This window comes from Eubalaena glacialis, chromosome 19, assembly GCF_028564815.1.
Source record: "Eubalaena glacialis isolate mEubGla1 chromosome 19, mEubGla1.1.hap2.+ XY, whole genome shotgun sequence".
Taxonomy (NCBI): Eukaryota; Metazoa; Chordata; class Mammalia; order Artiodactyla; family Balaenidae; genus Eubalaena; species Eubalaena glacialis.
This window is the reverse complement of record NC_083734.1, coordinates 19257591-19273433: the sequence shown is the minus strand read 5'-3', so window position 1 is coordinate 19273433 and position 15843 is coordinate 19257591. Positions and strand designations below refer to the sequence as shown.

The window sequence follows — 15843 nt, the reverse complement described above, 5'->3', positions numbered from 1 at the left end:
CTCAGCCTAGGCACAAGTGTCTTACTCCTAACAGTTGCTTGTAAGACTCAAAAGGCCCAGCTGGCTTTTCCCTTCCAGATTCTAAGAAGTGCAACCAACAATTCTCATCACAATACAGCAAACTTAGCTTGTACTAAAGGAAGTAAAAAGAAATGAGAATTAGCCTAACACTTTAAGAGGCTTTTAAGCTTTCTTTAAAGGCACTTTGAACCCCAGTTCTATATGCTACCCAAGCAGTAAGGTACCATGCAAAGTAACTAACGTAAAGTAGTGTTCTATGCTAGATGGTCTACATGCCATAGGTACCCTTGCCATAGTAGCTCTGACAAGTACATATTAAGAGCTTCAGATCTTGTATCACTTCTGTTACTGCGAGTTAAGATTCATAATCAGAGCATAAAAAGAAACTAAGTTTTCCAGAGAACTAAGTGCTAAAAGAACAGGTTTTTATGTAAATCCCAATTTCTCTTAAGAGATGTTACAAGGAGGGAAAAGTGAAGGGACATAATCCAAATTAACAGACCTTCTGCCTTTAGATAAATGGATGACATTACATGGTATTTGGAGGATTCACCAGTAAGAGTCAATGAAATCTTTATAACTCACTGGAGCCCCCAGTGGCTACTTAATCCCCAACTCTAAACTCAACTGCCCTCATACAGTAAATTCTACAAAACCTAAAATAAAAGCAAGCCAATCACAATTTCACAGTTTTGAGTTTTGTTCTAAAAAGCCAAACTCAAAGTAATATCTCTGTTCATGACATGAAGGGAACTGAAAATATTTTGCTGAACATTTTTAGCAACAAGAATAAAAATCTTCAGTCCTACGTGTCTTTGGGGGCTAAGAAATGCTTACTATCAGTTTTACCCAGCAAGCTTTTTCAAACAATGCAGAAATGAACGCCTAGGCTCCTGATCCAGTAGTCTGGAATAAAAGGTTGACCACTCTGATGTATATCCCTAATTAAGAAACACTGAGTTCTACTCTAGCATCTCAACCTGTCCCCATTTCCCTGACAGTCCAGATGTTAAGTGACTCACCCAAGGTCACGTATTCAGCTGTTGGGACCAGAACTTGACCCTACCTCAACCCAGCCTTAATAAACTCAGGTCAATACAGATATTTCTCCTAGAGCGGGGAATTTGTACAACATGAACTGCCTATCTGTTATCAATTACAGGGTACATGCTTTGCAATATCTGGGACTATAATTGGTGAAACCAGTGCTTCAGTTTTAAGAAAAAATTTTAAAGGCCACTGCCCTTGCTACATAGCTTGAGAGGTTTTGTCCTTTGTTAATGCTAACGATGACTGATAAAGGGGATAAGAATACATAAGAAGCCCATGCTTCTGGAGGAAGCCCTACTTGAGTACAAAAGCTTGACACGGTCAAAATTAGGTATTGTTTAAGCTTTAAATAAATACACTAGCCATTTTTTATATGCCTTTATTAACTAAATTCTTAAGGGAAAAAATTAACTACCACTCTAAGTCTGAAATTCTCTAGCACAAACTCCCTTTTTTCCATTGAAATAATTGTTTCATTAACAGGATTTTTGATTTAAGGTTTCTTAAAATGTCCTATTGTGTTTTAGCTGGAAAGACTACACCAAAAAATGGCTTCCCATAGAAACTGCCTAGAGATCCCTAGAAGGTAGAATGAATTCTGGAATTTCAGTTCACTATTTGGCAGGGATCTGGTTCACTCTTCTTGCTCCCCTCCTCACCCCAACTCTCTACTCCCCTACCCTTGCTAACCACCCCAATCCTCAATCCCCCACCCCACCCATATAGCCTCACTTCCTAGGCTCTAAACTTTAGTACTGCAAATGACCAGAACCTAACTTGAATCATATCAGCTTTCGGAATACAGCAAGCTGAAGATTGTTCTGTAGATCTGACTTATGGTCAGTCCCCAAATACAAAAAGGCAAGGAAAATCCCCTCCCCCATACTCTTGGTGTTAAACTCCCCAATACTCTAGCTCTTAGTACCAAACTCCCCCAAACTCCTAGCTCTCTTAACAATGTCCTAACACTTCATATTTTGCCTCAGGCCTCAATAGTACTATGACAGTGATCCACCTATGACTTGCTCCTCTATCCTTTCCCATTAGTCAATCAAAGAATTTTAAAAGAACCTAGAATTTTCCAAGATGAAGAAGACTATATCCAATTTCCCCAAGTCAGAGGCCTTGAGTCACATAGACAAATGTAGTAACAATACCCCGTGCTTATATCTCAAGTCAATAAACTTAAGTCTTAATTCAACAAAGTATCTCCTGAGCACCTACCATCTGGAAGGCATAATCCATACATTCCCTCAACAAATACTAGTTATGTAGCTTCTCTGGGCCAAACTACTCTAAGTGCAGAGGATGCAGCAGTAAATAGGACACAGTACCTATCCTCATGAAACTTATACTCTAAGTAGGAAACGGATGTTAATAAGTAAAATAAATACGAAGAAAGCAGAGATAGGCATTTTAGATAAGGTGATAACAGAAGGTCTCTGAGGAAATGAGATGTAAGCAAAGACTTGAAATGATGTGAAGAAAAAAGCCGTGTTAAGATCAGGCTGAGAGCGGGACTTCCCTGGCGGTACAGTGGTTAGGACTCAGTGCTTCCACTGCAGGGGGCACAGGTTTGATCCCTAGTCAGGGAACTAAGATCCCACAAGCAATGCAGCGCAGCAAAAAAAAAAAGGTCAGATGTATAAAAATGCCCCAAAGCTAGAACAGTTTAGAGCTAAGGCAAAAGGCCAGTGTTACAGCTGTAAAGAAAGTAAAAGAAAGAATAATATGGTAGGTGAGGTCAGAGGTAGCCATGGTTAAGGAATAGCCATGAATTAGGAATGAGAAAGGCACTGTGGTACTACAAGGGATATAGGGCTTCACCTGAATGAGACTATATTACAGTAAATAAAATAAAGCAAGGGACTTCCCTGGTGGCGCAGTGGTTAAGAATCCGCCTGCCAATGCAGGGGACACGGGTTCAAGCCCTGGTCCAGGAAGATCCCACATGCCGCGGAGCAACTAAGCCCGTGCTCCACAACTACTGAGCCTGTGCTCTATAGCCTCGAGCCACAACTACTGAGCGCGCGTGCCACAACTACTGAAGCCCATGCACCTAGAGCCCGTGCTCTGCAACAAGAGAAGCCACTGCAAGGAGAAGCCCGCGCACCACAATGAAGAGTAGCCCCCGCTCGCCACAACTAGAGAAAGCCTGCGCGCAGCAACGAAGACCCAAAGCAGCCAAAAATAAATAAATTTATTTTTTTAAAAAATTTAAAAAAAGAAAGGAAATAAAGCAAATGTTCAGGTAATCATCATACAAGGCATAATCAAAAATATACCATGTACAAAATATAATATGGATCACTGAAGAGTTAAGATCACAGTGACGTCAACAAGGAAAGATTTCAGAGGAGGTGGTACTTGACATGGAACTACAGAAGGGAAAGGTACTATCATGAAGAGTGTACAGGACTTGCTGAGCAAGTATCCAACAAGGCTGGCATGTTTGGTACACTTCATAGAGTCTAGGAGATCAGACTGTCATGCTAAGCTGTATTGTAGAAAAACATGTACTACCTAATTCTGTAGGCAACAGAGAGTCACTGAAGGCTCAAGTTACGGGTGAACAGAGAGAGGAATAAAATGTTCAGAGGGTTACTTTGTGGGGATATCTCTCAAAACGGTGGTACGAGGCTTTTGCAGTAGTCTAAGTAAGAAATAATTAGGACCCACTGTATACCAACAATACCTCAAAAAAAAAAGAGAAGAATTAGAACCCAAACTAGACGGCAGCTGTACATAGAGAACAAATATAAAAAGAGGTGGAGAACAGAGATTGAAGAAAGTTGCATTGACAGAATTTAATAAATGGTTGGATGTTGATGTTGCTATGTTGAGTTTGAGGTGCAAGTAGCACCATCTAGATGATTGATAATTTATTCCAAAACAAGCAAATAACCTATAATCCACAAAAATTACTGAAAGAAGACCTGCTAAGTGGATTAAGACTCTCGCTCTTGATAAAAAGCTAAACTACTGTGACTTCCCTGGTGGCACAGTGGATAAGAATCCACCTGCCAATGCAGGGGACACAGGTTCAATCCCTGGTCCGGGAAGACCCCACATACCGCGGAGCAACTAAGCCCGTGCACGACAACTACTGAAGCCTGCGCGCCTAGAGCCCGTGCTGTGCAACAAGAGAGGCCACTGCAATGAGAAGCCCACGCACCACAAGGAAGAGTAGCACCCGCTCACCACAGTTAGAGAAAGCCTGCACGCAGCAACGAAGAACCAACGCAGCCAAAAATAAATAAAATTAAATCTTTAAAAAAAAAAAAAAAAGCTATACTACTAAACATCAAAAACAAAAGAAACCAACAGCTCTTACTCAGCACTAAGATGACACTGACAATAAAATGACACAGTACCTGAGAGTGTTTCCTTTCACCCTAAGATAAGGAAGAAAGGTTTCTAGTTGACAAAAAAGTAATGTGCAATGAACAATAGCAATGTACACACACAGTTAAAAGGAGGGCCTACCCAGACATGGAATACATGACAAAGGCCAGTAAACCCCACTAGCCAATTACAGGAGAGCACTAAATTATTATTTCAATAATTTGGACAAAGGAGTAGAACTGATCATTAAACAACTGCAGTTCTATCCACTGAGTCAGCTCTATGTTATGGGAAGGGACAAATTCCAAGACTTCAGTGTCAAAGAAGCAGCTTGGATAATTAATTTTTTCTGCCTAAAATGTTCCAAGTAACATTTATTAGTCTGTTTCAAGTTAACACTTATTGGTCAGCCCATTCTAAGGCATCCTAGGGGACTTCCCTAGAGGTCCAGTGGTTAAGACTCCATCCACGCTTCCAATGCAGGGGGCGCGGGTTCGACCCCTAGTTGGGGAACTAAGATCCCACATGCCGCATGGCGTAGCCAAGGAAAAAAAAAAAGAACAAGGCATCCTAATTCAAACAAAAGATGGGGTGTCACTTTTTCATGAGAACAAATACAATTTTTTTTAAAAATTAGGGTTAGATATAAGAGTAGTACCCCTTAGAAAAATCACTTTTTCTTTTAAATTATTCATAAAAATAATTCTAATGCTTTGGTTCAAAAGGCAGCTATCTACGTATCTATTTTTGATCTACTGTCATGAAACACAGTTCTCCCAGAAACAAATGAATTTGAAGACTTCACTACAGATGAATTTTCTACAATGAAGTTAGTTTATGGTGTTTAAACTAGGTTTCAAAGAATCATTAAGGCAAGAAACCAGATTTTACAAAATGGTTTTTGTAAAACCATTTTACATGATTTCAAAGGGAGATCCATATGTCCTAGGTTTCTGAAGTTCCCCATTATTTACTCAATATGCCACTAAGCCCCTTCATATCTTTTACACCCACAGAGGCTATGGCAAACAATGAGATATATATATATATATATATATATATATATATATATGTATATATATATAAAATAACCAACTACCAATTCCTATCCCTGCCTTTATACCATCTGATGTTTTATATATTTATTACCTGCCTTCATCATTAAAATATAATTCTCATGAGAGCAACAACTGTATGCTGTTACAAATGAATCCCCAGTATCTATAACAGTGCCTAACACATAACAAGCACTAGTGAGTGCTGATCAATAAATCTACAGAAAAGACAACAACTATAGTCTTCCTACAAACAGATTCAAGCAACCACCATATACCCTGCTTGAATCTGCCACTTTTTACAGAATGAATTTTAACTTTGGTAGCGTCTCCTTCTCCTGAATTGCGGACAATACAGCTATCTTTGAAGAATGGGAAGAGGCTCAGTGATTCCAAAGAGGCACTCTTCAGTGCAGCTCAGGGTCTAGTCTGAACTCACAGAGGACATGTACAGGTATATCAGTCACTTCTGCACACACAAGACAAAAACAGATGGATGCTCACCCCTCAATAAAGGCATAAATGCAGTACAAGACATGCCAAGAAGGGATGCCACAAGACTTAATTAGTGCTCACAAGGAGCTTTGTGACACAGAATGAAAGGTACCACAGACACAGAAAACATTACAAAGGTGTGGCAATATAATACCTCAAAGACAAGAATCAGTTTGCGACCCTGATGTAATGAGGATTCCAGGGACCACTGACAATCTCCACTTACAAAGCAATGCATGGAACAGACCCAAAGTATCAAATGCCCTGTAACAAAGAGAAACTGACATGATAAGTCCTGCGCTGTCCTCCCAGTTGTCCCTTCCACATTAGTACCACAATGCAGGCAGGCATTTCTTTCACTGAAACAACACTTTGCTCCATATTGTCTACCTTCTGTCATTAAAGTAGCTTACCTCCTGTCCTGTAGCTGCTTCCATATCAAGAAACAGATCAAGAAGAGATCGGACCAGACGAGCTGCTTTAGCCTTGCTGATGGAATTCAAGAAGGGTCGCACATACTTCAGCAGTCCTCCAAGCTCTGTGTGGAAGGCAATTCAGAGAGGAAAAAGTACACATCAATATTAGGGACAAAATACCCATTGAAAAATGACCCAAGATCATAAAACCAGTACTGATGTCTGGAATCAGTCAAAATGAAACTTAGTAGGAATTTAAAGCATTCTTAGCAGGTAATGGAGCAGCAAAAAAGTTAACAACATATACCAAATCTGTATTCCATTTCTCACTCAGCCTCTGAATTACTGTGAGGGTCCTGGGAAAAGCTCATGTCTGTCTGCCTCATGAGTACAGCAAAGTACTCACACTCTCAGAAAACAGTTTTCTAGAACACGAAATATGCTATGCCTCTACCACCTTAGACAAAATTACTTCCCCACAGCTAACAAATTTATCAGGTTATAGGAGTTAATTTTTTTTTTCCTAATTTCCAACCAAGTCTGTCTCAGCAGTTCCCCTTAAACAGAGATTTTCAATTCCAGGTTCCTTTTTTCCTCCCTTCCTGAAGTAATGCCCAGCTTAGACTTTTACCAATATAATTTCCATGGCACTCTTCTGAATCAACTTTTCACATAAAAGTTAGGGTGTTTGTCCCTTAAAGTTATACTATAACCTTTTTTTTTTTTTAAACATCTTTATTGAAGTATAATTGCTTTACAATGGTGTGTTAGTTTCTGCTTTATAACAAAGTGAATCAGTTATACATATACATATGTTCCCATGTCTCTTCCCTCTTGCGTCTCCCTCCCTCCCACCCTCCCTATCCCACCCCTCTAGGTGGTCACAAAGCACCGAGCTGATCTCCCTGTGCTATGCGGCTGCTTCCCACTAGCTATCTATTTTACATTTGGTAGTGTATATATGTCCATGACACTCTCTCACCCTGTCACATCTCACCCCTCCCCCTCCTCATATCCTCAAGTCCATTCTCTAGTAGGTCTGTGTCTTTATTCCCGTCTTGCCACTAGGTTCTTCATGACCTTTTTTTTCCCTTAGATTCCATATATATGTGTTAGCATACTGTATTTGTTTTTCTCTTTCTGACTTACTTCACTCTGTATGACAGACTCTATATATATATATATATATATATATATATATATATATATATAGGTTATATACTATAACCTTTTAAAGTTCCTCATTAATCGGCAAAACCTAAGTCTTAAACTATGACAAAAAAGCCGCCTACCACAAAGGTTCCCCCCACCCCTTATGTAAGAAAAGAGGGTGGCACAGTAATCTAAGGGAGCACCTTTAGAAACAAACGTGAAAATCAGAGAATATTTCAACTAAACAACTAAGGAAGTACTTTTGGAATGTAGGTTAAAATTACTTTAGTGCCACTGCCTCCAACTGTAGACTCATCCTCCTGAGAACTCGAATTCAGGGCAAGCAAGCCTCCCCCTCCTGAGAATGCTAATTCAGGGTCTTGAATCCTCATCTGCCTGCAGTCACAGGATACATGGGACTGTGCCAGGTATAAAAGGAACTTTACACAGAATGGAAAAGTTCATCTTTCCCTTCACTCCCCAGTACTAACCTGTGAATCCCACCGTCTAAGATTTTTTTCCAATTCTGCCACTCCATTCACCCCTGTACTGACTACACACATGCCTGCTTTCATGCCTCGCTCATGCTGCATTTCCACCTGGAATCCCTCCCCACCACTTCGACCTATGTAGATCTTAGATATCCTTTTAGGTCCAGTTGAAGTCCTAGTGAGTCTTCCATGCCAATGCCAGGCTACACTGATTTCTCTCCCTCAAATTACTTTTGCATTTATGCAAACTTCAATTATGTTATATAATCATAGCTTTTTAAAAGTAGTCTAGTGCAATGTCCCTTCTGAAACAGCATTTCCCACTATGCTTGAACATATCTAAACACTCCCTAGTGACAGAAATATTCAGAAAGTAGACGATTCCAGTGTTGGTCAAACTAAATTGTTCTTTTCTGAAACATGAGTCTATATCCTCTTTCCACGTGGCTTCAAATATATGAAGATAACTATCACTCATATCTCCCTAGCTTTCCCTTTCTCCAAGCTAAACAGCTTTAACTATTTCAACTGTTCCTCCAATGTCCCGGTTTCTAGATTCCTTGTCACCTTAGTTGCCCTCCTCTGAATTAACTCTAGTTTGCAAATGTACCACTTGTGGTCCCCAGAACTGAATCAACGTTCCATGTAGGGTCAGACCAGCAGTCATGGCTTAATTCTCCTGATTGGACTGCCACATGTAACACAAGAAGCATGTTTTGCTTTTGCTAATAGCACTCTTTGTTCAGACTGAGTCCATAAGGTCTTTTTGCATAGAGAGGTAATTCCCCACGTTCCTCTGTTTTGATAAATAGTTTAAGTATATAACTTTATACTTTCCACACTGAATTTAATCTTGCTGGCTTTGACAATAACTCTGAATCTTAATTCTGTTCTCTACTGTACTGAATCATCTACAAAAATAAGCACACCTTCTGATATGGCTTTAGCTATACCGCCAGATACTGACCAGAAGAACAAGGACAGATCCCTATGACATGATGCTAGAGACTTCCCTCCAGCTCGACAAATGATCCATTTGTCATGGCAAATGTTCAAAGACCCTGCTTACATCAGATATGTTGTCTATATCATTCTTCCTATCCCAGGGGTTGGCAAACTTTTTCTGTGAAGGACCAGATAGTAAATATTTTTGGCTTTGTGGGCTATATGGTCTCAGCAGCAGGTACTCAACTCAGCCACTGTAGTGCAGAAGCAGTCATGGGCAGTATGTAAACAAATGGGTATGGCTATGGTCCAACAAAACTTTATTTACAAAGATAGTTGGCAAGCCATTGCCTGTGGAACCCTGCAAATCTGCTGTCTGATAAGGCTAACCAAAGAGAACCAAGGTGAGTTTGGAATAACCTTTTCTTAATAAACCCACTGCTTTATGTGCTTAAAACCTACTTATCAAATAATGTGTCCTGGAACTTTACTGATGATTACCAGTTTAATTACAGTGTCTAGAATTTATTCTTTTCGTTATCTTTTTGAAAAGTGGAATAATGTTCTGCCCATCCTCAGTTTCCTTATACCTCTCCACCCTCCATGATTTTTCTCAGAATAATAGTGGCTCTATAAATATATCTGCTACAACTATTCTTTTGATATTAAAAGACAGAAGTTTTCAGAGCCTAGAAACTTGAACTTATTTAAAAAAGACTACTTGCTCTCTCTTCTCTCACCTACCTTAGCTTTAATTCTCTCTTTCTAATGTTATTTCTATCTTTTTCTTTTTGAAAATCATTTTCCTTCCTGAAAAAGGCAGAAGTGAAACATGAGCTAAGGAGTCTGCACTTCTCTCCAGCACTTGCTAGCATTATAGTAGCTTCTCCAAGTTATTCTTCTTACTCTAACAGAAAAACAAATGACCTCTTAGTTGCCAAAGACTCAGTTCATTTTTCATTTTAGTCTATTACTGTTTCTTAGTCGTTCTTGGTTATATTCCGTTTCTTTCCATTTTCACACTGATTTTTTTTTAACTCTTATAGAATCATATTGAGTTCTTCCTTCTATTCTTACTGAAATTATTTGCAACTGTGTGACCAGAACTTCCTTTTCAGAACCTCACAGAACTCAACACACTCCTTTTAAGAGTCTCAGGCTATGAAATCTGGAGATCCTGAGCCTAGGCATCATGTCTGATGACGAACACCACTACTTTCAATCAATATTCTGCATCAGACTCTGTCTTATTCACTAATTCCCAAGTGACTGATGTCCATCAGGGACCCTACCTTAAACTTTTTGAGCAGAGTACTTAGCGCAGTGCTAGCCACATATTAAATGCATAACAAAACAAAATTAAAAATCAATGGAACAGACATATTTTCTGTTCTCAGGGAACCCAAAAATCAAAGGAAACAACACAAACCGATCAATTATTAATAGCAAAGATAGGTAAATGAATGTAGGCCCCAAAACTTCCTTACTATACTTGTCAAAGTCTTTCTTAGAAAACAATGATAAGTAACCTGGAAATGTTTTTTAAAGTTCTTATGATTCACCTGTTAAATTCCAATAAGGTTCCCTGTACACTTCTAAACTTCTCAGGTAGGTCACAGGGAGGGGAGGGCAAGGAATAAGGAGAGAGTAAAGCATGAAATAACTTCAAGCAAAGCAGTAACATTTTTGGACAAATTTTCTGAAACACTGACTATACTACATGCTGTTTTTAATTACCATTCTACTTGAGAAAAACAGACATTTGGATCGTTCAACAACAGAAAAATCATTTCAGGGAATTCCCTGGCAGTCCAGTGGTTAGGACTCCGGGTTCTCACTGCCAAGGGCCCAGGTTCAATCCCTGTTCAGGAAACTAAGATCTCACGAGCCACACAGCGCAGCCAAAAAACAAAAAAAAAAAAAAATCATTTCACCTGGTTTTCTAATTCTTTCAGGAAAATTACCTTATTAATTATATTTCATGTGGACTAATGATCAAAAGTGTTTTGCAACCCCAAGCTCACATTAAGTGACAGGCAAAAGAATCTATAAACATGTTAAATAGGAGAGAAGTCAGCCTAAAATGAAAAAACCACCACCTACCACTGATAACTCATAAGTGGATAACTATGGAAAGCAAATAATTCAAGGTCATGAGCTCTGAAATAGGACTACACGGATTCAAATTCTGAGTCTCCCATACTAGCTGAGTGCCCTTAAATAAGATATTTAACTTTTCTGTGCTTAGTTTCCTCAGGTATAAAATAGGTAATAGTATATACCTTACCAAGTTGTTTCGAGGATTCAATAACCTAAATCCTGTTTGGGCTTAAAACAATAACTAGTTCATAATAAGCACTCAAAAACAGTTTTTCTTATTATAGATATTTTTAATGATATTTTAAATAAGATACAAGAGCCATATAAACACATCCTCCCAATTTCATACAACTTTATTCAACTTTCTATTGACTGAGCCTAATAATTAATAAGTTATCATCCTTAATTGGAAAAGATCTTTGTTTTCAAGTTCAAGAAATTTTGCTAACTTACACATATCATCCTTTTGGATAACAACATAATTTGGGGGAAAGTAATTCACGAGATCAACCACGTTTAATCCATTCTAATCAGATAAGCTCTAAATTCACTTTAAAGTTGACAAAAATCATCCATTTTAAGTTTAGGCAGGCTACTCTCTAAATACTATTGTCACTTTACTGTCAAAAGCCCTTCCTTGTCAACAAGACTCTCTCCTTCTAAGGACACACCCATCATCAGAATATCATCTCGAGCTTGCAAAGTCAATGGTTCAATTACAACTAGAATGTTTGGGCAACAACAGGCACAAAGCCCTAGGTACCAGTGGAGAAATCCTGGGAAGGTTCTCTCCATTTAATGTCTTACGCATTGTGTATCAGGAAAAAAGGACAGCAAAGCCACTTCCTTGGACACAAAATCCCTAGTCATTTTGAAGTCAGGGGCCTAGAGTCACTATCCACCTTAAATACATCAGAGCAGCTCCATGAAATCACCGAGGACTGCTACTGCCCATATGTAAGGGAATGCAGTGAAAATCCGAACCAGAAACAAATCACAGGTCACTATATTCCAAAAGAAACAGGATTTTTTCCCTCATCTGCAGAACAAAAGTCTTCAATGAAAGAAGTAAGTTTAAAGGTCTCTTAACTTCCTGATAGAAAACTAAAGCTCAACAAGTTGGCAATAAAATTGAATTACACTACCAATAAACTGTATGGATGCATTCCTATGTTCCCTCACTCCAACCAAAAAAAAAAAACTTCACGCAGCATTTCAGGTAAAAGAAAGCAATCCACTTGTAGCACTTACCTGCAGCTTGTCCAGTCTTCGCCAGGAGAGACCCCAGTTCCAGGATGCTCTGCTCTTTGACCTGCACTGCCTCCTCATCATTCTCCTGAATGTCACGCTTCACTGGGAGAGGAAAATGCAAACTCTCTTAAAATTCTGACAAAAAATGAAAACTAAGGGAAATTTCATCCTCACAAGACCAACTACAAACTCAAACAGTTAGCAAAAGACAAATTCTAGAGAGCTTTAAAAAAAAAACTCTAAACAAGAAAAAGTAAAATGATCATGTAGTACATGTCCCATGTATATCATAAGAATAGATTCCTCTCTTTTGATTTTAAATGTGCCTTTTCATTCTACCAATTAGAATTTCCCTTACCCACATACATTGAGATTTCTGTTGCTGTCACTTGGTTAATGCAAAATTCAAACAAGTTCTTCCAGTTGTGGTGGTAAGCCCCATGCCAGGAACTATGTTATGTGAAAATATTAAACATACCTGTCTGTGCATTTACCTGACACAAACTAAAATCAAATGACCAAGTTACTGATAACTATAAAGTCAAAAGTCTTTCAATAAACTTTAGGTCTGTGGAGAGCCTCAGCTGATGGGTGTGTTAGGGATAAATAATTCTACAAAGCCATTCAGGAAACATAACCCTGTCAAAGCTCCAGTGTGATCCTTAGGAGGGAATGCTACTTTAAGGGATTCAGGACCTGTTAAAATAACTTCGTGCTATCTGTCCCACTTCCAACTGTTAATAACTATTCTACCACTCAAACACTGGACAGCCTCTTCAAGTTTGTAGTGATAATTTTAGCAATCATCACTAGTTATCACTTCTCTCACAAAGCATCATGACTTGACAAAAACCAAGATTTTGATACTCCATGATGGAGTCCGGAAAAAGTAAGGCTGTCAACCATCATGACTCAAGCTTGTTCTAACAGGAAAGCTTTCAAGGAAACTCTCTCCCAGTATAGTGGGCAAGCAAGAAATACTCTAATTATAATGTTTACCATAATTCGCACTTTATAAAAGACAACGTAGTAGGCAATAGACACAAAAAATAAAATAAAATCCATGCTTCTCACATTAGTTCTAAATATTAGTGTGTATTCACAGGAAGAAAATACACATTGAAAATGACTCTGGTTCTTAACTATAACTGACTTAAGTCAAGATCAGAACTTCAAAAGGAAACACCCTTTATTTACCAATATCATCCATTCACTGATGCATCTTAACCCCCACTTCCTCCCTTTTTCTAGTAACCCCAAAGATAAAGACATCCAGATCTTGTCACTGTCCTTCCTCCATGAAAGTCGGGAGTACCAAAATTCAACGGACTAATGAGTCGACATAAAAGCCAACAGCCTTGAGGTCCCACATACACGTGCAAACTACTTGTTGATTCAACCCGAATCTTCTCAAGCTATATTAAAAAAGATCACACTACTACATGTGCAGTGAAGAGCTAGCCCATGCCCTAACTGAACCCTTGATGGCTGAACATTAAACGCCCCCTCTGTCATCATAAATTTATTTCTGGTCACACCTGAATCCCAGTAGAAAACTGTCGGAAGCGACAGGCCCCGGCTCCCATTTCAGTTTTCCAGTCGTTTGCAAGGTGTAAGGCAATCATACTACAGTGCTAACATGTTTTTCTTTGATTTTCTCCAGCAACGTGCAGCCGGCCGGTTCCAAAGAGTTCCCAGAACTCCGCGGCTGACAACTAACTCCCCGAACTCTCTTCCACCCTCTACGGCAGACTAGGACGATTAGTCACCTCCTCTGGCCGGGCGGTCCCACGCCAACACCTCGCTCTTACCCCCTACACGGGGGGCAAAGGAACGTCTCGGTCACCTCCCCAAACCAAATGCCAATCCGAGGTGTGTGTCCCCTCGGTATTTCAAACCACACTCAGAAAGAGACCCCCTGAAGTGGAGCCTTCCGCGGTGGGGCTGCGAGAAGTAGCAGCTCCCAGCGTCCCGGGGAAGGAAACTCCAAGAGAAGAACGAGCGCTTGCGCTCGCGCTCCCACCCGAGCAGGCTGGGCTGAGAACAACGGCGGGAAATGCCTGTCCAGAGCGGGTTTCGCCAAGGCCCTCAACACGAGGCGCTCAGCCCAGTTCGCGACAAGCCCGCCGGCCAGCACCGCTCGCGGTCCCGGGCCAGCCCGCACGGGCCAGAGCGGGAGACAAGGCTGGGTAGTGGTGGGGCCCCGGCTCGGCCCACTCTCCCACACCGCGCCGAGCCCACCGTGAGTCAGCAGCCGGCGAGTGGACGCCGGGGTTGCCTCGGGGCTTCCAACACCGGGGTGGGGACCAGGAAGCCCCAGGGAGCTCCGAGCGGCCTGAGACCCCGGCCCGGCCCCCCTCACACACACAGTGAGTCAGCAGCACCAGAGCCGGCTAGCCCGGCCCCGCTCCGCCGCCGTGGACCGACACAGGCCGAGCTGGGCCGGTGGGGCCGGAGAGGGGGCGCGGCGACCTTTACCGATGGAGTGGAGGATGTCGATGGAGGCCTCCCGGTCGGTGCTGAGTAGAGACTGGGCTCTCTGGAACTCCACCACTGCCGCAGCCGCCATCTTACCGCTCTCACACCGTACCCGGCCGAGGCCGCCGACGCCGGAAACACACGCCCGGAAGGCCCGCCCTCGCGCCTCTCCCCTCTCCCCTCATTTGCCCCGCCTCCTCCACTCCCAGAGCACCACGGGAGTTGTAGTCTCTCCCCGGGGCGGGGAAGGAGGGATGTAGGGGTGTGGATGAGAGCTGGGGAGCTTGCCGCCCACCAGCGAGGCTCTCCAGCACCGCCCAGCGGCTACCCACGAATAAAAGAGGCGGTGTCTAGCAATAGGAGCCCGAGGCTAATCCCCACCCACCCTAAAAGAGGCCTCTTAACCCCAACTCCCCTCGCTCGCCCTTGACAGGAGTATTTGAGCACCCGGTGGGTATCTAGTGAAAGCTGTTTAGCTTTCTTTGTAGCTTCCACATTCAGCCATTCATTCAGGGCAATAAATGATCTTATAAAGTGCTCACTATGTGGCAAAGAGTAGCACCATTCAAATGCGTTCAAGTGTCCGGCAACACGTGGAACTCGCGCGCGCGCGCGCGCACACGCGCACACACGCACACACACACACACACACACACACACACACACTTTCCAGGCTACAATCCTACAGAATCCTAGCCACGCTGTGATCAAACGCACCAGTGTTAGAGAAAACTGATGTTAGAAAGTAAAATATCATCTTTGCCCCCATTCACTCAATCCCTCTTGGGGGGTCACATAGAAATCTAACAGCTACTCCAACTCCCCAGATCAATAAAGAAAAAACGGATTTTTCCTTCCAATGTCTCCAGTGCCTTCAACTAAAATCACAGGTGTCTGAAAAGCTGTCAAGTAGAAGGGAAAAAAAGACATTCTATGTGCCCACTGAGGGTTGAACTTAAAGGAGTACTAAAACGTATACAGTAAGTGCAGTATGAGGAAGATCTTTCTGCAGGTGAAGACAATCCAAAAATGCAATGTGCTGGG

The 15843-nt window shown here is 41.3% G+C and overlaps 1 protein-coding gene across 1 annotated transcript in view; it reads right to left on the bottom strand.

Annotated features, from left to right (window-relative positions):
- The window catches only part of PSMD11 (proteasome 26S subunit, non-ATPase 11), a 29999-nt gene extending 15057 nt beyond the window's left edge, over positions 1-14942 (bottom strand). Inside the window, exons 1-3 of the mRNA XM_061174669.1 lie at positions 14800-14942; positions 12322-12423; positions 6380-6504 (exon numbers count right to left, since the gene is read on the bottom strand). Of these exons, the coding sequence (XP_061030652.1) occupies positions 6380-6504; positions 12322-12423; positions 14800-14890 (318 nt within the window). The 5' untranslated portion in view covers positions 14891-14942. The remainder of the gene's footprint in view (positions 1-6379; positions 6505-12321; positions 12424-14799) is intronic.
- Between the last annotated feature and the right edge of the window lie 901 nt (positions 14943-15843).